The 26,186-nt window shown below is 70.4% G+C and overlaps 3 protein-coding genes across 10 annotated transcripts; 1 reads left to right on the top strand and 2 right to left on the bottom strand.

Moving 5' to 3' along the window:
- Positions 1 to 1,957: 1,957 nt before the first annotated feature.
- SCRT1 (scratch family transcriptional repressor 1) lies at positions 1,958 to 4,979 on the bottom strand. Its single transcript, XM_066990871.1, is given in 3 exon segments — positions 1,958 to 2,446; positions 2,449 to 2,712; positions 4,701 to 4,979. Coding segments are annotated over 3 exon segments (837 nt in total). The 5' UTR covers positions 4,813 to 4,979; the 3' UTR covers positions 1,958 to 1,985.
- Positions 4,980 to 10,378: 5,399 nt separating this feature from the next.
- FBXL6 (F-box and leucine rich repeat protein 6) lies at positions 10,379 to 17,399 on the bottom strand. 8 transcript variants are annotated; one of them, XM_066990863.1, is made up of 10 exons: positions 17,337 to 17,399; positions 16,523 to 16,843; positions 16,311 to 16,430; positions 16,152 to 16,215; positions 15,348 to 15,479; positions 14,098 to 14,205; positions 13,883 to 13,996; positions 13,133 to 13,361; positions 11,770 to 12,001; positions 10,379 to 10,654 (listed from the first exon to the last, which is right to left on the bottom strand). In XM_066990863.1, the coding sequence occupies exons 1-10, from the start codon at positions 17,372 to 17,374 to the stop codon at positions 10,417 to 10,419; spliced, it is 1,596 nt and encodes a 531-aa protein (XP_066846964.1). In that variant the 5' UTR covers positions 17,375 to 17,399; the 3' UTR covers positions 10,379 to 10,416. The 8 variants fall into 8 exon arrangements, with proteins under 8 accessions (XP_066846964.1, XP_066846963.1, XP_066846965.1 ...); XM_066990862.1 differs by having other exon boundaries at positions 15,348 to 15,501; positions 16,153 to 16,215; XM_066990864.1 differs by having other exon boundaries at positions 13,133 to 13,286; positions 15,348 to 15,501; positions 16,153 to 16,215.
- Positions 17,400 to 17,861: 462 nt separating this feature from the next.
- Positions 17,862 to 26,180, top strand: ADCK5 (aarF domain containing kinase 5). Its single transcript, XM_066990861.1, has 15 exons — positions 17,862 to 17,922; positions 19,517 to 19,620; positions 19,742 to 19,882; positions 19,967 to 20,042; positions 20,980 to 21,180; positions 21,962 to 22,102; positions 22,175 to 22,288; positions 22,386 to 22,517; positions 23,135 to 23,218; positions 23,323 to 23,404; positions 24,167 to 24,245; positions 24,370 to 24,461; positions 25,421 to 25,673; positions 25,769 to 25,885; positions 25,982 to 26,180. Exons 1-15 carry the CDS (start codon positions 17,905 to 17,907, stop codon positions 26,085 to 26,087), a joined length of 1,740 nt encoding a protein of 579 aa, XP_066846962.1. The 5' UTR covers positions 17,862 to 17,904; the 3' UTR covers positions 26,088 to 26,180.
- The last annotated feature ends 6 nt before the right edge of the window (positions 26,181 to 26,186 follow it).

Below are 26,186 nucleotides of genomic sequence, written 5' to 3'. Positions count from 1 at the left end.
GTCATAAAATTGGCATAGATTTAAATACTTTTTTGCATGCAGAGTCCCCGGGGGCGGCTCGGGTCCCTCTTCCTTCCTCTTTTTTTTTTTCTTTTTTCTTTTTTTTTCCTTTTTTTTTCCCTGTTTTTTTTTGTTTGTTTGTTTTTTGTTTTTTTTTCCTCTTTTTTCCCGTTCAGAAAAGTGACAAGACTTTGGCATCGCGGGGGGGCCGGGCCCGGCCCAGGCCAAAGTCCGTGCGGGGTTGGGGGCCCGAGCGGCCGGGCTGTGCTCTGGGGGCGGGGGGTCCCCGGGGATGGGGGGGGGGGGGGGTGACCTGGGCTGACCCCCCCCAAAGGGCAGCCCCCCCCCCCCCCCCCCGAGGAGGGATCCCTGGGGGGGGGGGGGGGGCCGGATCCCCCCTGCCCCCCGCGAGGTTGGGGTCGCCGTGGGGGCGAACGTGCCATGGGGAGGGGGGAGGGGGGGGCAAGGGGATCCCCAGCCCCCCCATGGGAAGGGGGCCCCGGGCTGGGGCATGGCACAGGGCTGGGGCACCCCCGTAATTAGGAGGGGGAGCCCCTTGGGTTGGGGACCCCCTGCGAGGGGGAAAGGGGGGGTCCCCAATTTGGGGGGGGGGTGTCCCCAGTTAGGGGAGGTGTCCCAGTTCGGATATGGCGTAGGGACGGGGCACCCCTTCAAGAGCAAGGGGGGGTCCCCCTGGTTTTGGGGTGAACACAGGGTGGGGGCACCCCAGATGGGGGGCAGGGAGGGGGGCACCAATTTGGGGGGGGGGGGCAATTTGGGTATGGCATGGGGACAGGGTGCCCCAATAAGGGAGGGGGTGCCCCTGTTTTGGGGTGCAGCCCAGGGTTGGGGTGCCCATGGGGGGGCCCCTGGTTTTGGGGTGCACATAGGCCTGGACTACCCCTGAAATGGAAGAGGGGGGTCCCTTGTTTTTGGGGTGCTCAGAGGCCCGGGGCACCCCCATTACTGGGGTGGGGGTCCCTCAGTTTAAGGGTGCGCATAGACCCAGGGCTCCCCTGCAATATTGGGGAAATCCCTTGTTTTTGGGGTGCACACAGACACAGGGCACCCCTGTAATGGGAGGGGAGTCCCCCAGTTTTGGGGTGTGCACAGACCCAGGGCACCCCTGTAATTGGGGACCCCCAGTTTCGGGGTGCTCACTAGGCCCAGGGCACCCCTGTAATTGGGGACCCCCTGGTTTTGAGGTGCACAAAGACCCAGGGCACCCCCATAATCAGGGTCCCCCAGTTTTGAGGTGCAAAAAGACCCAAGGCACCCCTGTAATTGGGGGACCCCAGCTTTGGGGTGCACAAAGACCCAAGGCACCCCTGTAATTGGCAGACCCCCAGTTTTGAGGTGCACAAAGACCCAAGGCACCCCTGTAATCGGGGACCCACAGTTTCAGGGTGCTCACAGGACCCAAGGCACCCCCCCCCATATCAGGGACCCCCCCCAGTTTTGGGGTGCACAAAGACCCTGGGCACCCGTGTAATTTGGGAACCCCCAGTTTTAGGGTGTTCACTAGACCCAAGGCACCCCTGTAATTGGGGAACCCACAGTTTTAGGGCGCTCAATTGACCCAAGGCATCCCTGTAATTGGGGCCCCCCCCCCAGTTTTGGGGTGCACACAGACCCGAGGCACCCCTGTAATCGGGGAACCCCTGGTTTTAGGGTGTGCACAGAATTGAGGCACCCCCGTAATCAGGGAACCCCCCCCCCCCAGTTTTAGGGTGCTCACTAGACCCAGGGCACACCTGTAAGCAGGGACCCCCAGTTTCAGGGTGCACAAAGACCCAACACGCCCCAATCATCAGGGACCCCCAGTTTCAGGGTGCTCACAGAACCCAAGGCACCCCCCCCCAAAATCGGGGACCCCCCCAGTTTCAGGGTGCACAGCCCCAGCCCCCTTCCCTGGGCTCAGCGCTGCAGGGCAGGAGGCAGGGGAGTCGGGGGGGGGGGGGGGCGCAGGGGCGGGGGTCCCCCGCTCAGGCGTGCAGGGGGCTGAGGGGGGGCCCGGCGCCCTTGAAGCAGGCGGACTCATAGTGCTTGTTGAGATAGGACTTGAGGGCGAAGGTCTTGCTGCAGCGCTTGCACTTGAAGTGCTTGAAGGCGGAGTGGGTCTGCATGTGGGCGCGCAGGTTGGAGCGGTCGGCGAACGCCTTCCCGCAGTGGGCGCAGCCGAAGGGCTTCTCGCCCGTGTGCGAGCGCATGTGGCCCTGCAGCAGCCAGGGCCGGCTGAAGGCCTTGCCGCAGACGTCGCACTTGTGCTTGAGGTCGTGGGTGAGGAGGTGCATGGCCATGGCGGGCATGGAGACGTAGACCTTGCCGCAGGTCGGGCACTTCTTGGCCATCTTGCTGTCCAGGCTGCGGTGCGTCTGCTTGTGCCGGCTGAGGTTGGAGGAGGTGGCGTAGGTCTTGCCGCACTCGCCGCACGTGTGCCGCGCTGCAGGCTGCGCGCCCCGCTCACCACCTTGCGCCGCGACCGCCCGTCGGTGATGAAGAAGGCGTCCACGGCGTAGCCCTCGCTCACCGCCGCGTCGCCGTTGATGTAGCCCCCCGCCATCCCCGAGTGCGGGCTGTCCGGCGGCTCCGAGTCCGGCGCGCCATAGTCCCCGTGCGAGCCCGGGTAGATGGGGTCCGGAGACGGCACCTTGAGCGCGCCCTCGCCGTCCCCCTCGTACGCGGCCGGCGCGATGTAGTCGCCGATGTAGCCTGCTGCGGGCGGGGGGCACCCGGTCAGCGCGGCCCCCGCCTGCCCCTGCGCCACCCGCGTCCCTGTCCCTGTCCCTCATCCCCTGTCCCCTGCCCCTGTGCCGCTCACATCCCTGTCCCTCATCCCCTGTCCTCTGCGCCATCCAATTCCTTGCCCCTGTCCCTCATTCCCTGTCCCCTGCCCCTGCACCACCCAAATCCTTGTCCCTGTCCCTCGTCCCCTGTTCCTGTGCCACCCCCATTCCCATCCCCTGTCCCCCAACCCTTGCCCCCTGTCCCCTGCCCCTGCACTTCCCAAATCCCCATCCCTGCCCTCAGCCCTCGTCCCCTGTCCCTGTGCCACTCACATCCCCCATCCCTCATCCCTTGTCCCTTGTCCCCTGTCCCTGTGACACCCACATCCCATCCCTCACCCCTTGTCCCCTGCCCCCTGCACCATCCAATTCCTTTTCCCTGTCCCTCATCCCCTGTCCCCTGTCCCTGTGCTGCTCACGTCTCCGCTCCTCATCCCTTGTCCCTTGTCCCCTGCCCCTGTGACACCCACATCCCGTCCCTCATCCCCTGTCCCTTGTCCCTGTGTCACTCACATTCCCATCCCCTGTCCCTCATCCCTTGTCCCTGCCCCTGCGCCCATCCTCATCCCTCGTCCCCTGTCCCTCATCCCTTGTCCCCATCCTCTGTCCCCTGCCCCCTGTCTTCTGTCCCTTGTCCCTGCACCACCCATTCCCCATCCCTTGTCCCCTGTCTCCTGTCCCTGTGCTACCCATGTCCCTTGTCCCTCATCCCTTGTCCCCGTCCCTTATTCCTTGTCCCCCATCCCTTGTCACCTGCCCCCTGTCCTCTGTCCCTTGTCCCCTGCCCATCTCCTGTCTCAGTGCTACCCGTATCCTCTGTCCTCATCCCTTGTCCCCTGTCCTCTGCCCCCTGTTCCCTTTCTCTTGCCCCTTGTCCCCTGCCCCTGTGCTACCCTACCCCCCGCCTCTTGTCCCCCATCCCCTGTCCCCGTTCCCTCTCCCTTGTCCAAGCACTACCGCGTCCCCTGGCCCCTGTCCTTTGCCCCTGTGCTTGCCCTTGTCCCCTGTCCCCTGTCCCTTGTCCCCTGTCCCTTGTCCCCAGCCCCTGCGCTGTCCTTGGTCCCAGTCCTGCCTCTGCTCCTGTCCCTGCATCAACCTCTGCATTGCTCTGTCCCTGTCCCCGTCCCCATCCCCGTCCCCGTCCCCGTCCCTGTCCCCCCGGCCCCGCTGCGCCCCTCGCTGCCCCTGCCTGGACCCCGACCCGGTGGCCACGATCGTGTCCCTGTCCCTGTCCCTATCCCCGTCCTTGTCCCCATCCTGTCCCCATCCCTGTCCCCGCTCCGCTCCCTATCCCCGTCCACATCCATCCCTGTCCCCGTCCCTGCCCGCATCCCTCCCGGTCCCTGCCCGCGTCTCCGTCCCCGTCCCCGTGTCCCCGTCCCCGTGCCCCCCTCCCCGGCCCCGCCGCCTGCCCCGGCCCCTCTCAAGGTCACCGGGCGGTGCGGCCGGGGCCGGGCCCCGCTGCGGCGGTTCGGTGCCGGTTACGCAACGCGCCGCAGCCGCAGCCGCACCGGGCACGGCGGGGCCGAGGGGGCCGCACAAAGGCCGGGCCGAGCCGGGCCGAGCCGGGCCGAGCCGAGCCGGGGGGTGGGGGGGGGGTGGGGGGGGCTCCGCGCTGCTGCGCGCTCGTCCTTGAACTTGGCTCCGGCAGACAAAAGGAGCGCCGGGGCCGGCTCGGCACGGCTCGGCTCGGCACGGCTCGGCTCGGCACGGCTCGGTTTGGCACGGTTTGGCACGGCTCGGTTTGGCACGGTTTGGCACGGCGGGCGGCGCGCAGGAATGCGGCGAGCCCGGCCCGGTACGGCCCGGTACGGCCCTATACAGCCCCATACGGCCCGGTACGGCCCGGCACGGCCCGGCACGGCCCGGTACGGCCCGGCACGGCCCGGCACGGCCCGGTACGGCGGTATTTACCCTTGTCGTGCAGCCGGGAGCCGAAGTCCGCCCGGGCTCTGCCGTACGGGGCGTCGAGGCCGGCGGGGAAGTCATCGATCTTCACCTTCTTCACCAGGAACGACCTGGGCATGGTTCCGCTCCCCTCCCGGGACCCCGGCCCGGTTCGGCACGGCCCGGCCCGGCCCGGCCCGGCTGCACAAAGACCCCCCCCCCTCCCCGGTCCCCCCCCGGCCGCTGCGGCTTTGTGCGCCGGGCGCTGCCGCCCAGCGCCTGCCCGGGGCCGCCCGCAGCCGCCTCCCGGCGCCCCCCCCGGGCACCGCCGCAGCCCCGGCCCCGCCGCTGGGGCATGGACCGGGGGCGGCGGCGGAGGCAGCCCCGGGCGGCTCCGTTCAGCACCGGACAGCTCCGGGATGGGGAGGGGGGGGGGAACGGGGGGCGGGGGGGGCGCTGCCGCTGCGCACGGGCGGCGCGGTGTGAGCGCTCCCGCCCCGCCGGCCGGGGCTTATAACGGCGGCCCGGCGGGGGGGGGGCGGGGGGAACCGGGGGGGGGGAGCGGGGGGGCGGGGGGGGGTGTGGGAGGGGCTCCCGGTGGAGGGGGGGCGCTGGGATGGGGGCGGGGAGGGGGGAGCGGGGGGGGCGGGGGGGTAACGGGGGGGGGGGGTGGGGGTAACGGGGGGGGGCGCTGGGGGCTGCCCGCAGTGTGGGGGGGGGGCGCGGGGGGGGGGCGGATTCCCACGGGGGGGGAGGGGGGGGGACACCGGGGAGTCCCCCGGGGAGGGGGTGGGGGGGGACCGAAGGAGGGGGGGGCGGCACCGGGATCCCGGCGGCTCCCCCGGGAGGGGGATGGGGGGGGCGCAACCGGGGGCTCGTGGAGGCGGGGGGGGGGTTCCCGGGGCCGCCCCCCCCCCCGCGCAGCCCCGGCCCCATCCCCGGAGCCGGGAGTTTCCCAGCGTGCCCCGCGGCCGCCACAATGGCCGGGATGGGCCGGGACGGGCCGGGACCGACGGGGCCCGACGGGGCCGAACCGGGCCCAGCGGCGCCCAGCGGGGCCGATCCGGGCCGGGCCGAACCGGGCCGGGCCCCCCCACGGCGCGCTGCGGGGCCGGGGGCGCGCACGGGGCTGGGGCGCGGGGGAGGGGGGAGGGGGGAGGGGGGAGGGGGGGGTGCGCGTGCACGAGGCGCGTGGGCGGGGGGGGTGCGCGTGCACGAGGGGGGGCGCGCGCGTGCATCTGTGCGTGCGCGGGGGGGGGGGTGCGCTTGGCTGTGCGCGTGCACGAAGGGTGTGCGGGCGCGTGCGTGCAGGTGCGCGTGTCCGCGAGCGGGGGGGGGGGGCGGGCGGGAGCGCGCATCGGGGCGTGGGCGGGGCCCCGGGCGCGCCCCCGCTGATGGGAACCCGCGGGACCCCCGCGGCGGGGCCACGCGGGGGGGGGATGGGGGGGGGTGGGCACGCGTGTGGGGGGGGGTGTGCGGGTGGGTGCGGGTGGGTGCGTGTACACGCGGGCACGGACACGGACACACGGCTGCGCCACTCACAGGCACACGGCTGCGTGCACGTGCACACGCACACGTGTGCTCACATGGACACACGCACACACATGGACACATGCACACATGGACACACGCACACATGGACACACGCACACACATGGACACGCACACACATGGACACGCACACACATGGACACACGCACACACATGGACACATGCACACATGGACACGCACACACATGGACACATGCACACACATGGACACATGCACACATGGACACGCACACACATGGACACACGCACACACATGGACACATGCACACATGGACACGCACACACATGGACACACGCACACACATGGACACATGCACACATGGACACGCACACACATGGACACATGCACACACATGGACACACGCACACACATGGACACACGCACACACATGGACACGCACACACATGGACACATGCACACACATGGACACACGCACACACATGGACACACGCACACACATGGACACATGCACACATGGACACGCACACACATGGACACGCACGCACACACACTTGCACCCGCTCCAACACAGGCACTTGCACAGGCACACGCTTGCGGATGTGCACACACACACACACACAAGCAGACCCCCCACACATCCATGTGCACAATTGTGTGCAAATGTGCACCTACACATACACACACACGTAGACACATGCACGCAGGAGACATGCACACAGATAACACACACACACACACGCACCTGCTCCAACACAGGCACGCACACACACACACACACACACACACGTGCAGACCCCACACAACCGTGTGCACAAACAGGAGCCCAGATGTGCGCACACATGCACTTGCACACGCTCATGCACAAGCTCTCACACACACACACACACACACACACTTCCATGCTCACACACACACAGAGCCCTGCCAGCACCTGCACACACTCACATGCAGACACACGCACATGCATGCAGGGGACACACACACACGCACACACACACACACTTGCACCTGTTCCAACACAGGCACTTGCACAGGCACACGCCTGCAGATGTGCGCGCGCACACACACACACATTTGCACACACTCACACGCAGACACATGCATGTGCATGCAGGAGACATGCACATGGATAACACACACACACACACCCCTGCTCCAACACAGGCACGTGCACACACACGTGCAGACCCCACACAACCTTTTGCACAAACAGGAGCCCAGATGTGTGCACATCCACTTGCACACACTCATGCACAAGCTCACACACACACACACACACGCATGCACCAGCTCCAACACAGGCATGTGCACACACACACACACACGCAGCCCCCACACAACCGTGTGCACAAACAGGAGCCCAGCCGTGCACACCCACTCTTGCACACTCACACAGCCCTGCCTGCACCTGCACACGCTCACAATCACACACACGTACCCACGCGTGTAGCAGCAGATGCGTGCACCAGCACACACACACACACACACACACACACGCACACCCCCACCCCCGCCCCCCCGCCCCGCCCCCTCATTTCCATCCGACCGGGCCCGGCTGCGGCCCCTTTGTCCTGGGCCGGGGCGCTGCGGGCCGGGGGGGGCGCGGGGGGGGCGCGGGGCCGCACGGCGGCGTTGCACGCGTTGCACGCCCAGCACCAGGCCCGCACGCACCCAGCGGGGGGCGGGGGGGGAGAATGGGGACCCCAATTGGCGGCACCCCAGTGGCGGCACCCCGTTAATGACACCCATTGGTGGCACCCCAGTGGTGGCGCCCTCCTGGCACCCCAGCAGCGGCACCCCAACAATGACACCCCATTGGTGACACCCCAAAAGTGGCACCCCGTTTGTGACAGCCCAACGGTGACACCCCGATAGTGGCACCCCGTTGGTGACACCCCCATTACTGACACCCACTGGTGACTCCCCAAAAGTGGCACCCCGGCAGTGACGCCCCGCTGGTGGCACCCCATTACCAGCACCCCAGCGAGGGCACCCTGCTGGCACCCCTATAACGACACCCATTGGTGTCACCCCCCCCCCTCCCCAGGACACCCCCCTGGTGGCACCCCACGAATGGCTCCCCCGCAGTGACACCCCCCCAGTGATACCCCCCCAGTGATACCCCCCCAGTGACACCCCACTGGTGACACCCCACTGGTGACACTGCGTTAGTGCCACCCCCCCGTGCCACCCCCCCGGTGCCCAGCCCAGCCCCACACCACCCAGCCCATGGGGGGGGCGGGGGGGCTCATCCTTATCACCCCCCTGCCCCACAACTACAGCCCCTGCCCAATTTGGGGGGGGGGGTCACGGCCCCCCCCCAGTGCTCCCCAGGACCCCGTGTTTCCCCATGGACCCCCTGGACCTCGTGCCCCCCCCCAGCACCCCGTGGCCCCCCAGGACCCCCAAGTGTCCCTGTGCCCCCCATGGCCCCCAACCACCCCCCCCCCCATGGCTCCAATGCCCCCAACCACCCCCACGTCCCCAGAGCCCCCCCGTGTGCCCCCCATGTCCCCATTGCCCCCCGTGTCCCCCCCCATGGCTGCAGGGGGGGGGGCCGTCAGTGGCACCCCCAGGCCGTGACCGCTGAGCCCCGGGGTGCCCGGTCCCGTGGGGGGGCTGCGGAGGGGCCCCCGGTGAGGATGAGGGGGGAGAGGAAGAGGAGGCTGGGGGGGGGGGGGGGGGCCGGTGGGGATGGGGACTTTGGGGGCACGGGGGGGGGCACAGGGACACGGTGGGGAGGGGGACATGGGGGTGACACTGGGGACACGGTGGGGCCCGTCCCAGCTCGGCCGGGGGGGGGCTGGCGGTGGCGGTGCCGCAGCCTCGGTGCCCCACGGGACCCCCCCCAACCCAGCCCCTCGGTGCCACCGGGGCCGCTCCGGTGCTGGGATGGGGCCTGGTAGCACTGGGGGGGGACTGGGATGGGGGCACTGGGATGGGGATGGGGGCACTGGGATGGGGACTGGGATGGGGACTGGGATGGCACCAGGATGGGCACACCAGGATAACGGGTACACCGTGTGGGCACACCAGTACAAACACACCAGTATGGGCACACTGATATGAACACACCAGTATGGGTACACCAGTATGGGTACACCGGTATGAATACACCAGTATGGGCAGACCAGTATGGGCACGCCAGTATGGGTACGCCAGTATGGGTACACTGGGACAGGCGCACTGGGATGGGCACACCAGTATGGGCACACCAGTATGGGCACACCAGTATGGGCACACCAGTGTGGGCACACCAGTATGGGCACACCAGTATGAATACACCAGTATGGGCACACCAGTATGGGCACACTGGGATGGGCACACGGGCACACGACCAGCAGGATGGGTGCATGGGGATGGGTGCAGCGGGGTGGGCACTGGGGGGGGGGCACCAGAGGATGGGCCACTGGGACAGGCCACTGGGATGGGGCCGGGCACTGGGACAGGCACTGGGATGGGGACGTGGGGACGGGGACTGGGACAGGTACAATGGGATGGGGACAGGCACTGCGATGGGGACATGAGGCAGGGCAGTGGGACGGGTACAGTGGGATGGGGACATGGGGACAAGCACACTGGGATGGGGACACGAGAACGGGCACTGGGACAGGTACGGTGGGATGGGGACACAGGGACAGGCACTGGGATGGGGAGACGGGGATGGGGACATGGGGCCAGGCAGTGGGACGGGCACAATGGGATGGGGACACGGGGCCGGGCACTGGGATCTGGACACGGGGACAGGCACTGGGACAGGTACAATGGGAAGGGGACACTGGGATGGGGACATGGGGCTGGGCACTGGGATGGGCGTAATGGGATGGGGGCACAAAGACAGGCACTGGGACAGGCACAATGGGATGGGGACACTGGGATGGGCACTGGGATGGGTACAATGGGACGGGGACATGAGGACGGGGACTGGGATGGGCACAATGGGATGGGGACATGGGGACGGGGACTGGGACGGGTACAATGGGACTGGGACATGGGGACAGGGGCTGGGATGGGCACAATGGGATGGGGACATGGGGACGGGGACTGGGACATGGGGACAGGGGCTGGGATGGGCACAATGGGATGGGTACAATGGGACGGGGACATGGGGACGGGGACACGGTGCCGGGCACAATGGTGTGGGGTCACGGTGCCGGGCCGTGTTTGGGGCGCACACACGCACACGCGGACGCCCGGCGGGTGCCCGGCACAACCCCGGTCCCGATCCCTTTATTGCCCGGCCGCGGGGTCCCGACCGCTCAGGGCAGCTCCGGGGGGCTGCGGGGGGGCTGCTGGGGGCCGGGGGGGCTCGGGGGGGTCGCGGGGCAGGGTCCCGGCCCCCAGCAGGAGGCTCAGGCACTGCCCCAGCTCCCGGGGGCCCCGGTGCGCCCGCTTGGTGCCGCGGGGCAGGCGGCGGCACGACGAGACGTCCAGGTAGCAGAGCGACGGGCAGCGGAGCAGGAGGGCGCTGGGGGGCACGGGGGGGGCACAGGGGGGCTGGGGGGGGGGCGGGCACAGCAGCACCCAACACCCCCCCAGCACCCAGGGGTGGGGATGGGGAGCACACCCGGAGCCAGAGAGGGGACCCCTGGACCCACCCCCCCAGTGTCCGGGGATGGGGACACTGGGACCCCCCCCCAGTACCCCCGGATGGGGACAGGGACATTGAGACCCCCCCCAGCACCCAGGGATGGGGACAGCGACCCCCCCCCCCCAGAGTCAGAGAGGGGACCCCCCCTGGACCCCCCCAGTGCCAAGGATGGGGACAGGCCCCCCCCCCCCCCCAGAGCCAGAGATAGGACCCCCCTGGACCCCCCCCAGTGCCCAGGGATGGGGACGGGGACACTGGGACGCCCCCCCCCCCCCCCCCCCCCCCCCCCAGAGCCAGGGATGGGGACAGGGACCCCCAGAGCCCCCCCAGAGCCAAGAATAGGGACACCCAGCTCCCCCCTCTGCTTCCCCCTATGGGGACACCCCAAAGAAGTAGGGACAGGGACCCCCAGACCCCCCCAGACCCCAAGGATTGGGACACCCAGACCCCCCACCAAGCACCTGGGGACACGGACCCCCCGCCTCCCAGCACCCAAGGATGGGGGCACCCAGACCCCCCAGGGACCCCCAGACCCCCCACCCAAGGATGGGGGCACCTGAACCCCATAGGGACACTCAGACCCCCCAGCACCCAAAGATGGGGGCACCCAGACCTCCCAGGGACCCCCAGACCCCCCCAAAAGAAGTAGGGAGAGGGACCCCCGGACCTCCCCCTGTACCCAAAGATGGGGACCCCCAGACCCCCCAGGGACCCCCAGACCCCCCAGGATGGGGACACCCAGATGCCCCCCCGCCCAAGAAGTAGGGACAGGGACCCCTGGACCCCCCCCAGCACCCAAAGATGGGGGCACCCAGACCCCCCAGGGACCCCAAGACCCCCCCCAGACCCCCAGGATGGGGACCCCCAGACCCCCCCAAGCACCTGGGGACAGGGACCCCCACCCCTCCCAGCACCCAACGATGGGACCCCCCCCCCCGCACCTTAACCCACCCCCCCCAACCCCCAGTCCCGGGGGGGGGTCCCATCCTCACCTGAGGGCCTCGGGGGCCACCCTGGTGCCGGCCAGGTCGAGGGAGCGCAGGGGGGCGCCGGGGCCGAAGGCTGCCAGGGCCTGCGCCAGGTCCTGCTCGCCGAAGCAGTGCCCGGCCAGGTCCAGCTCCCGCAGGCTGTGCCGCCAGCGCCAGGCCAGCGCCGCGCAGCCCTGGGGGGCACTGGGGGGGGCGCAGGCGCTGCAGTGCAGCCCCAGGTGCAGCTGCTCCAGGTCTGCGGGGAGGTGGCGGCGGGGTCAGCGCGGCGCGGTTGGCGCGGTGCAAGTGGCACGGGATGGCACTGGGGGGATGTGGGGCAGCACCGGCAGCGTGGTGCGGCGCAGCGTGGCACCGCGGGTGTGGCGTGGCGTGGGGTGGTCAACATGGCACAGGTGGCACGGTGTGGCTGGCACGGCACGGCACAGCATGGTTGGCACAGCGTGGCGTGGCGTGGTCAACACGGCATAGTTGGCACGGTGTGGTTGGCATGGCACAGCATGGCTGGCATGGCACGGTGCGGCACCATGGATATGACATGGCACGGTGTGGCGTGCTCAATGTGGCACAGTTGGCACGGTGTGGTTGGCACAGCATGGTGTGGCACGGCATGGCACCATGGATATGACATGGGACAGCGTGGCGTGGTCAACGTGCCACAGTTGGCATGGCATGGTTGGTACGGCACGGCACATTGTGGTCGACACAGCGTGGCGTGGCACAGCCTGGCACCATGGATATGGGATGGCATGGCGTGGTCAACATGGCACAGTTGGCACGGCACAGCACAGCACAGCTGGCACGGCATGGCACGGCACGGCATGGCCAACATAGGGTGATCAAAGTGCTGCAGCCAGCACAGCGTGGCATGGCACAGCCAGCATGGCATGGATAGCACGGTACGGCCAACACAGCATGGCTGGCGTGGCACAGCATGGCACGGCAGGGCCAACACGGGCTGGTTGACATGGTGCAACCAGCACGGCGTGGCACGGCACGGCACGGCCAGCATGGCACGGTTGGCACAGTACAGTTGGCACAGTGTGGTTGGCACGGCACGGCCAACACGGCACGGCCAACACGAGGTGGTTGACACGGTGCCGCCGGCACAGCACGGCACAGCACGGCACAGCACGGCACAGTTGGCACGGCACAGCCACCACGGCACCGTTCCTGTGGCATGGCACGGCCAGCACGGCACGGCACAGCCCGAATGGCACGGTGCAGCCCGCCCAACGCAACCGATGCGGCACGGCACGGCACGGCGTGGCACGGCATGGCACGGTGCAGCCCGCCCAACGCAACCAACGCGGTACAGCCCGGCCCGGCCCGGCCCAGCCCCGTGCCCCCCCCGTCCCCCCGCTCTCACCGGCGCAGGGCAGGCGCAGCAGGGCGCGGGGTGAGACGCGGGCGCAGCCGCGCAGGTCGAGCAGGCGCAGGCGGGCGGAGGCGCGCAGCAGGCGCTGCAGGACGGCGTCGCCGGCACCGCCGCCGGTGGTCGTGGCCAGGCTCAGCTCCTGCAGCTGCGGGAAGCCGGGGGCCAGCGGCAACCGCGGGGCCGCCCGGGGCCACCAGGAGACGTTCAGCAGCCGCAGGACCTGGGGGGGCGCACGGGGGGGGAGGGGGAGGGCTGTGGGTGGGGGGGTCCGTGGGGGGAGCCCCACAGAGATGTCCCCACGGGTGGGTGCCCCATCGATGGGTGCCCCATGGGTGGGAGCCCCTTGGGTGGGAGCCCACCAGTGGGGTGTTCCAGAGGGGAAGCCCCCCAGAAGGGTGCCCACGGGTGAGTGCCCCCCAGTGGGGTGCCCCAAGGGTGGGTTTCCCATAGGGGGAAGCCCCACAGAGGGGTCCCCACAGGTGGGTGCCCCATCAATGGGTGCCCCATGGGTGGGAGCCTGGGGGGGGAGCCCCTTGGGTGGGTGCCCCATGGGTGGGAGCCCACCAGTGGGGTGTTCCACAGGTGGAAGCCGCCCAGAAGGGTGCCCACAGGTGGGTGCCCCATGGGTGGGTGCTGATGGGGGGGAACCCAATGGGTGGGTGCCTACAGGTGGGTGCCCCCTGGGTGGGAGCCCCGCGGGTGGGTGCTGATGGGTGGGTGCCCGCGGGTGGGTGCCGGTACCTGCAGCTGGGGGCAGGCCGCCTGCAGCTGCTCCACGGGGACCTGCAGCGGGTGGGGGCTGCGCTGCTGCCCCGCGTCCACCTCCAGCAGCTGCAGCTGGGGGCAGCTCCCCCCCTGCGGGGACAGGGACGGGGACGGGGGGGTGACGGCGCCACCAGTGCCACCGGCACCCCCCCGGCCCCCCCCAAATCCCCCCCCCCCAGGCCCCCACTCACCGCCAGCGAGGCCAGCACGGCGCCGGTGCGGGGGCCGCAGCTCAGCCACATTTGGCGCAGCCGCGCGCCCGCCACCGCCAGGAACTTGGGCACGGCCCCGGCCTCCACCTGCGGGGCAGCCCCACGGCCCCATGCGACCCCACTCCCCGCGTGTCCCCCCCGTGTCCCCCCCCGGTGTACCCCCATGGCCCGTGTCCCCATGCATCCCCCTATCCCCCCGTGGGTCCCCCACACCCCATGTCCTCCTGATGTGTCCCCCCCATGTTCCCACATGTCCCCACCTGTCCTCCCCACGTCCCGTGTCACCCCACATCCCCCCGTGTCCCCCCACGTCCCATATCCCCACGTCCCATGTCCCCCATATCCCGTGTCCCCCCACATCCCCCCGTGTCCCCCCACGTCCCATATCCCCACGTGTCCTCACATCCCGTGTCCCCCACCCCATATCCCCATGTGTCCCCCCCATGTCCCCAGCTGTCCCCCCCATGTCCTGTGCCCCCCCACATCCCGTGTCCCCCACCCCATATCCCCATGTGTCCCCCCCATGTCCTGTGCCCCCCCACATCCCGTGTCCCCCACCCCACCCCATCCCCCCCCACCCCAGTCCCCCCCATCTTGCCCCCCCATGTCCCCCCACCCCACATCCCCACGTCCCATTCCCCCCCTATGCCCCCCCCCCCAAGCTCGATGCCACCCCCAGATGTCCCCACCTGTCCTCCCCACAACCCATGTCCCCATGTGTCCCCACATGTCCCCCCATGCCCCCCACCCCATATCCCCATGTCCCCATGTCCCCATGTCCCCCACATCCCCATGTGTCCCCCCACACCCCATATCCCCCCCCCCTGCATGTCCCCATTCATGTCCCCGTGATCCCCACATCCCCATGTGTCCCCCCACGTCCCCCCCCCATCCCATGTCCCCACATCCCGTGTCCCCCCCCATCCCCACACGTCCCCCCCCAGTCCCCCCATGCCTCCATCCCCCCGCGTCCCCACGTGTCCCCTATGTCCTCCCATGTCCCCCATCCCATATCCCCATGTTCCCCTTGTGTCCCCCCACATCCCCACGTGTCCCCCCCCATCCCACATCCCCCCCCACGTCCCCATGTCCCCCTGCACCCCCACGTGTCCCCTATGTCCCGACGTGTCCCCTACCCCACATCCCCATGTCCCCGTGTCCCCCACATCCCCCCGTGTCCCCCCATCCCCCCGTGTCCCCCCGTGTCCCCCCACGTCCCCGTGCCCCACCTGGGAGCCCTGCAGGTCCAGGCTCTCCAGCCGGGGGCAGTGGGTGCCGACGGCACCGAGGGCGGCAGCGGTGACCCCGCGGCAGTGGCGGAGGCGCAGCGAGGACAGCAGCGGGCAGGCGGCCGCCAGCGCCTGCGGGCGGCGGGGAGGCACCGAGGGGGGCGTCAAGCCGTGGGGTGGGGGACACGGGGGGAAACGGGGGGACATGGGGGGACATGAGGGGACACGGGGGTGCGCGGAGACACGAGGACATCGGGACGCTGGGACACACGGGGATGTGGGGACGTGGGGAGATGGGGGGACACCTGGGGACATGTGGGGGTGTGGGGGGCAGTGTGGGGACATGGGGGGGATGCAGGGACATTGGGGGGGGCATGGGGACACAGGGACATGGGGGGGAACATGTGGGGGCACGGAGGGGACATGGGGCCACGTGGGGACACAGGGGGGACACATGGGGGTGTCCTACAGGGACAGGGGGACGTAGGGACAGGGGAGGCCGTGGGGGGCGGTGTGGGGACGTGAGGGGGGATATAGGGACATGGGGGGGGATGCAGGGACATGGGGGGGGAGCAGGGACACAGGGACATATGGGGACACAGGGGGGACATGTGGGGGCATGGGGGTGTCCTACAGGGACAGGGGGACGTGGGGACAGGGGAGGGTGTGGGGGGCGGTGTGGGGACACAGGGACATGGGGGGACACGTGGGGGCACGGAGGGGACAGACGGGGGCATGGAGGGGACACGGGGGCACGGAGGGGACATGGGGGCACGGGGGGACAGACGGGGCCGTGCCACCCACCTGCAGCACCGCGGGGACGCCGCTCAGCCACTGCGTGAGGGCGAAGTCCCGCAGCCGGCGCAGCCTGCGGGGACACGGCGCGGGGCGGCACGGGCGGGAGGTGACAATGAGGGGGGGGGACGGGGACACCCGGGGACACCCTCGGGGCCCCCCCCTCACCTTCCTGCCCCCAGCCACCGCGCTGCGGCCTCGGGGTCCCGGCAGCGCCCCAGGGCCACGCGGTGCCACAGCCCCGGCTCGGCGGCGGCGCGCTGCCACAGGCGGCACACGCGGGACACCCTGGGGACACCGGGGGGGGGGGGGTCACCGGGTGGGTGGTGGGGGGGGGGTCCTGCCCCCCTCCCCACCCCCCCGACCCCCCCGGCACCCACCTGCAGAGCAGGGGCACGGCCCCCTCCTGCGCCACGGCCGCCCCCAGGACGCGCAGCAGCAGCGGCAGCGGCAGCCGCGTCCCCCAGGCGTCCGGGGGGCAGTTTTGGGGGGCGGGGGGGGGGCGGAGGGGGGAAGGGGCCCGAGCCCCCCCCCGAGCTCTGGGGGTTCTCCGGGGGGGGGCGACCCCCCTCCGCCTGGGCCTGGGGGGGCTCCGAGCCCCCGGCAGCAGCAGCACCAGCCCCGAGGCCTCCTGCAGCACCGCCTCGGGGGGCGCGGGGCGGCGGCGGCGGGAGCGGGGGGGCGCCGAGCGGGGCCGGGGGCTGCGGGGGGAGAGGGGCCGGGGGTCGCACCCGCGGACGGACCCACGGACAGACAGAGCCACGACCCCCCACGCCCTGCCCCACGCCCCCCCAGACGGACCCACGCGGGCCCCCCCCAACGCCCCCCAGCCAGCCCCACGGCCCTGCCCCATGGACAGACCCCCAGCCCCAGCCCCACAGCTCCCCCCCCTGCCCCACGGCTGGCCCACGCCCCCACAGACGGACCCGGGTCAGCCCCCCAGCCCCCCCCTGCCCCACGGCCCCCCCATGGACAGCCCCACAGCCAGCCCCATGGCCGGACCCCCAGCCCCACAACCCTGCCCCCCCAGCCCCACAGACGGCCCCCCAGCCCCAGCCCCCCACAGCCCCCCCCCCGCCCCACGCCAGCCCCCCACCCCCCCCGGCCCCACAAGCAGCCCCCAGCCCCAGCCGGGCCCCCCCAGCCCCGCACCCAGGGGTCCCACCCCAGCCCCCCCCCCCCCCCCCCCACTACCGGGGGTCCCGGGGCCGCCGCCGCTCCCCCGCCGCCATCTTGGAGGGGGCGGGGCCGGGGGCGGGGCCAGGCCGGGGGGACCCGGGGGGGGGCGGCACCGGGGGGGGGGGGGGCCGGAGGGGGGTCCCCGCAGGGGGGGGGGGGGGGGTCCCCTTGGAGGCCCCGCCCCCTCCCCACGTGGCCGCCCCGGCCCCGCCCCCCGGGGATTCCCCCCCCACAGCCCCACGTGACCTCCCCCCCCCCCGTCGGGCCGCCCCCACGTGACCCGCCCCCGCCGCCCCCACACGTGACCCGCGCCCCCACGTGCCCGCGGCCCCGCCCCCTCGGGCCATCCGCGCCCGCAGCCAATCGGCGCGCCCGGCGGGAGCCGCGGGAGGGGGCCCGGCGCCACGCCCCCTCCTCCCCGCCCCGACCAATCGGCGCCGAGCCCGCGGCGGGGGGGGCGTGGCCGCCCCGCCCCTCCCCGCGGCCCGCGCGCGGGGGTGGGCGGGGCCGGGCGGCGGGGCCGGCCAATGGGGGCGCGCGGGGGGCGTGGCCTCGCGGCGGGGGGCGGGGCGTGGCAGCGGACATGGGGCTGCGGCGGACGGTGAGCGCGCGCCGGGACCCCCCCGGGGACCCCCCCCCCCGGGAACCCCCCCCGAGGCCCCGCCCCCCGCCCCCTCCCCCCGCCCCGGGGACCCCCCCTTGGGGAACCCCCCCGGGGACCCCCCGGGGTCGTTGGGGACGTCCCGGGACCCCCCGCCCCCCCGCGCCCCCCCCGCAGCGCCCCCAACGGAATTCCCCCCCCGCCCCTCCCCCCCGGGGCCCCCCCGGGGTCCCCCCCCCGGCCCCGCCCCCCCCGCCCCCCCCCCTCTCCGGGACCCCCCCCCGGGGCCGCCCCCCCCCGCCTGAGCCCAGGGCCCGGCCCCGGCCCCTGCCCCCCCCCCCCCGCGGGTATGGGGCTTGCTGGGGGCGGGGCTTGCTGGGGGCGGGGCTTGTTGGGGGCGGGGCCTTGATGGGGGCGGGGCTTGCTGGGGGGCCGGGCCGGGGGGGTCCCCATGGGCATGGGGGGGCGGGTGTGGGGCTGGGCCCCATGGGGCTGGTTATGGGGCTGGCATAGGGCTGGCTGTGGGTCAGGTATGGGGCTGGCTATAGGCTGGCTGTGGGTCCAGTTATGGGGCTGGCTATAGGGCTGGCTGTGGGTCCAGCTATGGGGCTGGCTATAGGGCTGGCTGTGGGTCCAGCTCTGGCTCCCACCACAGAGCTGGTATGGGTCCGGCTGTGGGCCCAGCTATGGGGCTGGCTATAGGGCTGGCTGTGGGTCCAGCTTTGGCTCCCACCACAGAGCTGGTATGGGTCCGGCTGTGGGCCCAGCTATAGGACTGGCGTGGTTCCCGCTGTTTGTTCAGCTACAGGATGGTCTGTAGGGCTGCCTACAGGGCTGGCTATAGGACTGGCTGTAGGGCTGGTTAAAGGTCCAGCTGTGGGTCCACCTATAGGGCTGGCTATGGGACTGGCTGTAGGACTGACTGTAGGGCTGCCTATAGGTCCAGCTATAGGACTGGCTATAGGGCTGGCTATAGGTCCAGTTGTGGGTCCAGCTATAGGGCTGGCTATAGGTCCAGCATAGGTCCAGCTGTGGGTCCAGTTATAGGGCTGCCTATAGGGCTGCCTATAGGGCTGCCTATGGGACCAACTATAGGTCTATCTATGGGACTGGCTGTAAGACTGGCTATGGGACTGACTATAGGACTGTCTATAGGTCTAGCTGTAGGACTGGCTACAGGGCTGGTTATAGGTCCAGCTATAGGGCTGGCTATGGGACTGGCTATAGGACTGACTATAGGTCCAGCTGTAGGTCCAGCTATACGGCTGCGTATAGGTCCAGCTATAGGACTGCCTATAGGGCTGCCTATGGGTCCAACTATCTATGGGATTATCTATGGGACCCATTATCTATGGGTCTATTTATGGGATTGGCTGTAAGACTGGCTATGGGACTGACTATAGGACTGTCTATAGATCTAGCTATAGGACTGGCTACAGGGCTGGTTATAGGTCCAGCTATGGGGCTGCCTATAGGTCCAGCTGTGGGTCCAGCTGTGGGTCCAGCTATAGGGCCGCCTATAGGTCCAGCATCGTCCCAGCCGTGGGTCCAGCCATGCTGCCCCCCCCGAACCCCATCCCTTTCCCCCCCCCAGGTGCAGTTCTGCTGCCGGCCCCCCCCGGCACTACTTGGGGGCCGGGCCCCCCCCCGGCCCCCCCCGGCGCGTCCCTGCGGGCACGGAGCCACCGCGGCCCCACGGTGAGAGCTGGGGGCTGGGGGGGGAGGGTCCGGGCCCCGGTACCGGGGGAATCCCGGTGCCGGGGGTGGGGGTCCCGGTGCTGGGGGTGGGGGGGCCCTGACACTGCTCCCCCCCCCCCAGACGTCGCCGGGCGCTGCTGCGGCCGCTGCTGCTGGGGCTGGGGCTGGCGCTGCCCCTGGGCGCCGGCTGCTACCTGCGGGCTGAGCCCCCCCAGCGCCGCCGCCTGCGCCTGCTGCTGGACGGCGTGGGACGCTTCGGCAGGTGGGGGCACGGGGGGGGGCGGGGGGGGCAGGAAGGGCGGGACACCCCCCCAGAAAAAAAAAACTTCCCCGGTTTGTCCCCAAGGTCGCTGGCGGTCGGCATGGAAATCTCCGTGGATTATTGGTGGACAGCGAACGTGGTGCTGCGGGGGGTGGAGGAGGTGGGGAGGGGATGGGGGGGTGGGATTGGGGTGGGGTGGGGATGGGGATGGGATGGGGATGGGGACGGGATGGGATGGGGATGGGATGGGGGGATGGGATGGGGATGGGATGGGGATGGGATGGGGATGGGATGGGGATGGGGATGGGATGGGGATGGGGATGGGATGGGGATGGGATGGGATGGGGATGGGGATGGGATGGGGATGGGATGGGGATGGGGATGGGATGGGGATGGGGATGGGATGGGGATGGGGATGGGATGGGGATGGGGGGATGGGATGGGGATGGGATGGGGATGGGGATGGGATAGGATGGGATGGGATGGGATGGGGATGGGGATGGGATGGGATGGGGATGGGGATGGGGATGGGATGGGGATGGGGATGGGATGGGGATGGGATGGGGATGGGATGGGGATGGGGATGGGATGGGGATGGGGATGGGATGGGATGGGGACGGGATGGGATGGGGATGGGATGGGGATGGGATGGGGATGGGGATGGGATGGGGATGGGATGGGATGGGGATGGGGATGGGATGGGGATGGGGATGGGATGGGGATGGGATGGGATGGGGATGGGGATGGGATGGGATGGGGATGGGATGGGGATGGGATAGGATGGGATGGGATGGGATGGGGATGGGATGGGGATGGGATGGGGATGGGATGGGGATGGGGATGGGATGGGGATGGGATGGGATGGGGATGGGGATGGGGATGGGGATGGGGATGGGGATGGGATGGGGATGGGATGGGGATGGGGATGGGATGGGGATGGGGATGGGGATGGGGATGGGATGGGATGGGGATGGGATGGGATGGGATGGGGATGGGGATGGGATGGGGTGGGATGGGATGGGGGGGATGGGATGGGACGGGACAGAGATGGGGATGGGGCCACTGGTGACACCAACCCCCACCCCCCGCGGCCGCAGGGCTCCCCGGCCTTCCAGGCGGGGATGTCGCGGTGCCACCAGCGTGCGGCCGAGAGGCTGCTGCGGGGGGCGCTGCGCAACGGGGGGCTGTACATCAAGCTGGGGCAGGGGCTCTGCTCCTTCAACCACCTCCTGCCCCCCGAGTACATCGCCACCCTGCGCGTGCTGGAGGACCGCGCCCTGCAACGCGGCCACCGCGAGGTGAGCGGCCGGTGGGGACGGGGACGGGGTGGTCCCGGCCGTGGGGACCCTGCCACCACCCGTGTGGGGACCTCACGGCCCCGTGGTCCCCATCGTGGGGACGCTGCGGTGCTGTGCGTGGGGTGGCACTTCCTGGGCATGGGGGTGCCAGAAGGGGACGGTGGGGCTGGCACGGGGACATCAGGGCGTGGGGATGGCACGGCCACGGTCAGAGGGGCACCACGGGTATGGGGACACCACTGCCACAGGGACAGGGACACCACGGCCACAGGGACACCATGGGGCTGGCACTGCCACGGGGGTGGGGACGTGGTGGGCACAGGCACGGGGGCACCACAGGCACAGGGACACCACGGGCAAGGGGACATCAAGGTCTCCATCATGGGGACACCACGGTCCTGATCATGGGGACACCACAGGGCCACGGGCACGGGGACACCACGGATACGGGGGTCTTGGGCACACACATGGGGACGTGGGGACACTGGGGACGGCATGGGGGTGGGGACGTGGTGGTCTTGGGCATGGGGACACCACGGGCATGGGGACACCATGGGCATGGGGACACCATGGGGACGGCACTGCCATGGGGGTGGGGACGTGGTGCTTTCGGGCACGGGGACACCACGGGCATGGGGACACCACGAGCGTGGGGACACCGAGGTCTCCATCACGGGGACACCACAGCCGCTGGGTGGGGACAGAGCTCAGTGCAGGCACCGAGGGGTTGCTGCCCCCCATCCCGTGTTGTCCCCCCCCCGTGTCCCCCCCGTGCCCGCAGGTGGACGAGCTCTTCCTGGAGGACTTCCAGACGACGGCGGCCGGCCTCTTCCAGGAGTTCGACTACGAGCCGGTGGCGGCCGCCAGCCTGGCGCAGGTTCACCGCGCCACCCTGCAGGACGGCACGCCGGTGGCCGTCAAGGTGGGGGCCGGGGCCGGGGGGGGGGCTTGGGAGGGGGTTGGGGGGCACAGGGCCGCATCCAGCCCCCCCCAGGTGCAGTACATCGACCTCCGCGACCGCTTCGACGGCGACATGCGGACGCTGCAGCTGCTGCTGCGCATCGTGGAGTTCATGCACCCCAGCTTCGGCTTCAGCTGGGTGCTGGAGGTACTGGGGGCGCTGGGGGGGACACGGTGAGCGGGGACGTTGGGGGGGGACGCGCGCGGGGACAGCTCACCGACCCCCCCACCCCGTCCGTCCCCAGGACCTGAAGGGGACGCTGGCGCAGGAGCTGGACTTCGAGAACGAGGGGCGGAACGCCGAGCGCTGCGCCCGCGACCTGCGCGACTTCAGCTACGTGGTGGTGCCGCGCGTGCACTGGGACAAGTGCAGCAAGGTGGGGACAGGGGGACAGGGGGACAATGGGGACAGGGGGACAGGGACAATGGGGATGGGGACAGCGGGACAGTGGGGACAGCAGGACAGTGGCAACAGGGGCAGCGGGACAATGGGGACAGGGATAGTGGGACAGTGGGGCCGGGGACAGCAGGGATGGGCATAGGGACAACGGGGACAAGGACGGGGATAACTGGGACAGGGGACGGGGACAACGGGGACGGTGGGGACCAGGGCATGGGGACAGGTGGGGACCGAGGGAAAGGGGACAGGGAGCAGGGGGTGACGGGGAGCGGGGGACAGGGGCTGCAGGGGCCGTGGGGACAGGGGGACAGGGGGGGGGGGGGAAGCAGGGGACAGGGACTTGGGGCAGGGGACAGGGACCCCGGGTATGATGGGGGCCAGGGGACAGTGGGGACAACGGGGACCAGGGGACAGGGACAATGGGGACAGGGGCTGCGGGGTGGGCGGGCACGGGGCGGAGCAGGGACTGGGGGCGGCCCAGCCCTGGGGACAGCGCGGTGCCCCCGAGCCCCGCCATGGGCTGACCCCGTGTGTCCCCCCCCCCGTGTGTGTCCCCCCCCGTGTCCCCCCCCTGTGTCCCCGCGGTGTCCCCAGCGGGTGCTGACGGCCGATTACTGCGAGGGCTGCAAGATCACCAACGTGGAGGGCATCCGGCGGCAGGGCCTGGGGCTGCAGGACGTGAGTCGGGGGGGGGGGCAGGGGGGGGACACGGGGGACAATGGGGGACAAGCGGGGGGGGGACGGGGACGGGGACACAGGGGGACCGAGCCGCCTCCCCGCAGGCCGCCGACAAACTGATCCGCGTGTTCGCCGAGCAGATCTTCTACACCGGCTTCATCCACGCCGACCCGCACCCGGGGAACGGTACCGGGACGGGGGGACACGGGGACGGGGGGACGGGGATGGGGGGACGTGGGGACAGGGGTCACAGAGATTTGAGGACATAGGGACATGGATATAGGGACATGAGGACACAGGGCTGTGCGGACACGAGGATGTGGGGACAGAGGGACACGGAGACACAGGGACTTCAGGGACGTGTGGGGATGTGGGGACACGGGGATAGGGGGAGGGGCATGGGGACAGGGACATGGGGATAGGGGGATATGGGGACATGGGGACACAAGGATATGGGGACGGGGGATGCAGGGACATGGGGACACAGGGACAAAGACAGCTGCAGGGAAAGGGGGACATGGGGACATGGGGATGTGCAGACATGAGGACGTGGGGACACAGGGGACACGGGGGTGCAGGGACACGGGGGGACATGGGGACACGGGGGAGGTGGGGAGGGACACGGACATGGGGACATGGGGACATGGGGACACAGGGATGCAGGGACATGAGGACATAGGAACACGGGGATATGGGGACAGGGGGGCAGGGACATGGGGACACAAGGATAGGGGGACACGGGGACACAGGGGTGTGCAGACATGAGGATGCAGGGACACGGGGCCATGGGGACGCAGGGACACGAGGATTTGGGGACACGGGGACACGGGGCCATCGGAACACATGGATATGGGGACACGAGGATGCAGGGACAGGGGGCGCGGGGCCACGGGGACACAGGGCAATGGGGACGCGGGGCCACGGGGACATCCCGCCCCGGTCCCGCAGTGCTGGTGCGGCGCGGCCCCGACGGCAAGGCGCAGCTCGTGCTGCTGGACCACGGCCTCTACGAGTTCCTCAGCGAGAGGTGAGGCCGGGGGGCGCGGGGCCGGGGGGCGCGGGGCCGGGGGGCGCGGGGCCGGGGGGCGCGGGGCCGGGGACATGCGGGGCCGGGGCCGCGCGGTGCCGGTGACGCTGCCGGGGCCGCGCAGGGACCGCAGCGCGCTGTGCCAGCTGTGGCGAGCCATCGTGCTGCGCGATGACGCCGCCATGAGGAGCCGCTCGGCCGAGCTGGGCGTCAAGGGTGAGGCGTCCCCGGGGCCGTCCCCACGGTGCCGTAATCCCACCCCTTTGGTGCCATAATCCCACCCCTTTAGTGCAGTAGTCCTACCTTTTAGTGCCATAATCCCAATTTTGGGTGCTGTAATCCCAACCTTGGGTGCCACAGTCCCACCGTTTGGGTGCCATAATCCCACCCTTTAGTGCCATAATCCCAATTTTGGGTGCTGTAATCTCATCCCTAGGGTGCCATAATCCCACCTTTTAGTGCCATAATCCCTATTTTGGCTGCCGTAATCCCAACCTTGGGTGCCACAATCCCAACCTTGGGTGCCACAATCCCACCCCTTTAGTGTCATAATCCCAATTCTGGGTGCTGTAATCCCAACCTTTGGTGCCATAATCCCATCCCTCGGGTGCCACAGCCCTGTCCCCCTGCCCTGTGGTCCTCGGGGTGCTGCAGCCCCATCCTCAGCCCCCCCAACCCCATCTTCCTGCCCTGTGCCCCTCAGGGTGCTGCAGCATCGCACCAGGGTGCTGCAGCTCCCTGGGGCACTGTAATCCCCCCCCCCTTTGAGTGCCTCAATCCCACCCTTGGGTGCCATAATCTCCTCCCGTTGGGTGCCTCAATCTCATCCTTGGGTGCCTCAGTCCTCTCCCCCCCCCCTTTGGGTGCCGTAATCCCCCCTTTGGGTGCCGTAATCCCCCCTTTGGGTGCCATAATCCCACTCTCGGATGCCTCAATCCAACCCTTGGGTGCCATAATCCCCCCTTTGGGTGCCGTAATCCCCCCTTTGGGTGCCATAATCCCCTCTCGGATGCCTCAATCCCCCCTTTGGGTGCCGTAATCCCCCCTTTGGGTGCCATATAATCCCCCCTTTGCGTGCCATAATCCCACTCTCGGATGCCTCAATCCAACCCTTGGGTGCCGTAATCCCACCCCGGGGTGCCGCGCCCACCCCGCCCCCCCCCCCCCCCCCCCAGATTACTTCCTCTTCTGCGAGATCCTGATGCAGCGCCCGCTGCACGCGGGGCAGCTGGCCCTGGCCAACGTGCTGACGCGGGAGGAGGCCGCCTACATGCAGGAGATGGCCGCCCACCACTTCCAGCGCATCATGGGCGTGCTGCGCGCCCTGCCCCGGCCCATGCTCCTCGTCTTCCGCAACATCAACACCGTCCGCAGCATCAACGTGGCGCTGGGGGCCCCGGTCGACCGCTACTTCCTCATGGCCAAGAGGTGAGGGGACTTGGGGGGGGGGGGGACGGGGACAAGGGGGACGTGGGGACCCCCCCCAAAACCGTCCCCGCGCCCACCCTGTGCTGCCCCCGCAGCGCCGTGCGGAGCTGGGGCCGGCTCAGCGGGGAGCGCGCCCCCGGCCTCCGCGGCCTCCGCGCCGTCCGCAGCCTCCGCGTGGCCTGGGAGAGCCTCAAGTTCGAGGTGGCGCTCAGGTAGGGGGGGGTGGTCCTGGGGGTGGGGGGGGGGTAAGACACGGGCTGGGGGGGGCCGTGGGGCGAGCGGCCGCCCCACGCCTCCCCCGCGCCCAGGCTGGAGACCCTCACCATGAAGCTGACGGCCTCCGTCCTCCGCCTGCTGGCCTCCTGGGGGCTGCTGCCCCACAGCGAGCAGATCTACGAGTACCTGCGGGCGTAGCGGGCGGACCCCCCCCCCGCCCGCACCCCACCCCCCCAAATAAACCCCCCCCTCCCCGCGGAGGGGACGGCGGAGCACACGCCACGCACCGCGGCCCCC

The sequence above is a fragment of the Anser cygnoides genome, chromosome 2 (assembly GCF_040182565.1).
Source record: "Anser cygnoides isolate HZ-2024a breed goose chromosome 2, Taihu_goose_T2T_genome, whole genome shotgun sequence".
Classification (NCBI taxonomy): Eukaryota; Metazoa; Chordata; class Aves; order Anseriformes; family Anatidae; genus Anser; species Anser cygnoides.
This window is presented reverse-complemented; position numbering and strand designations above follow the sequence as displayed.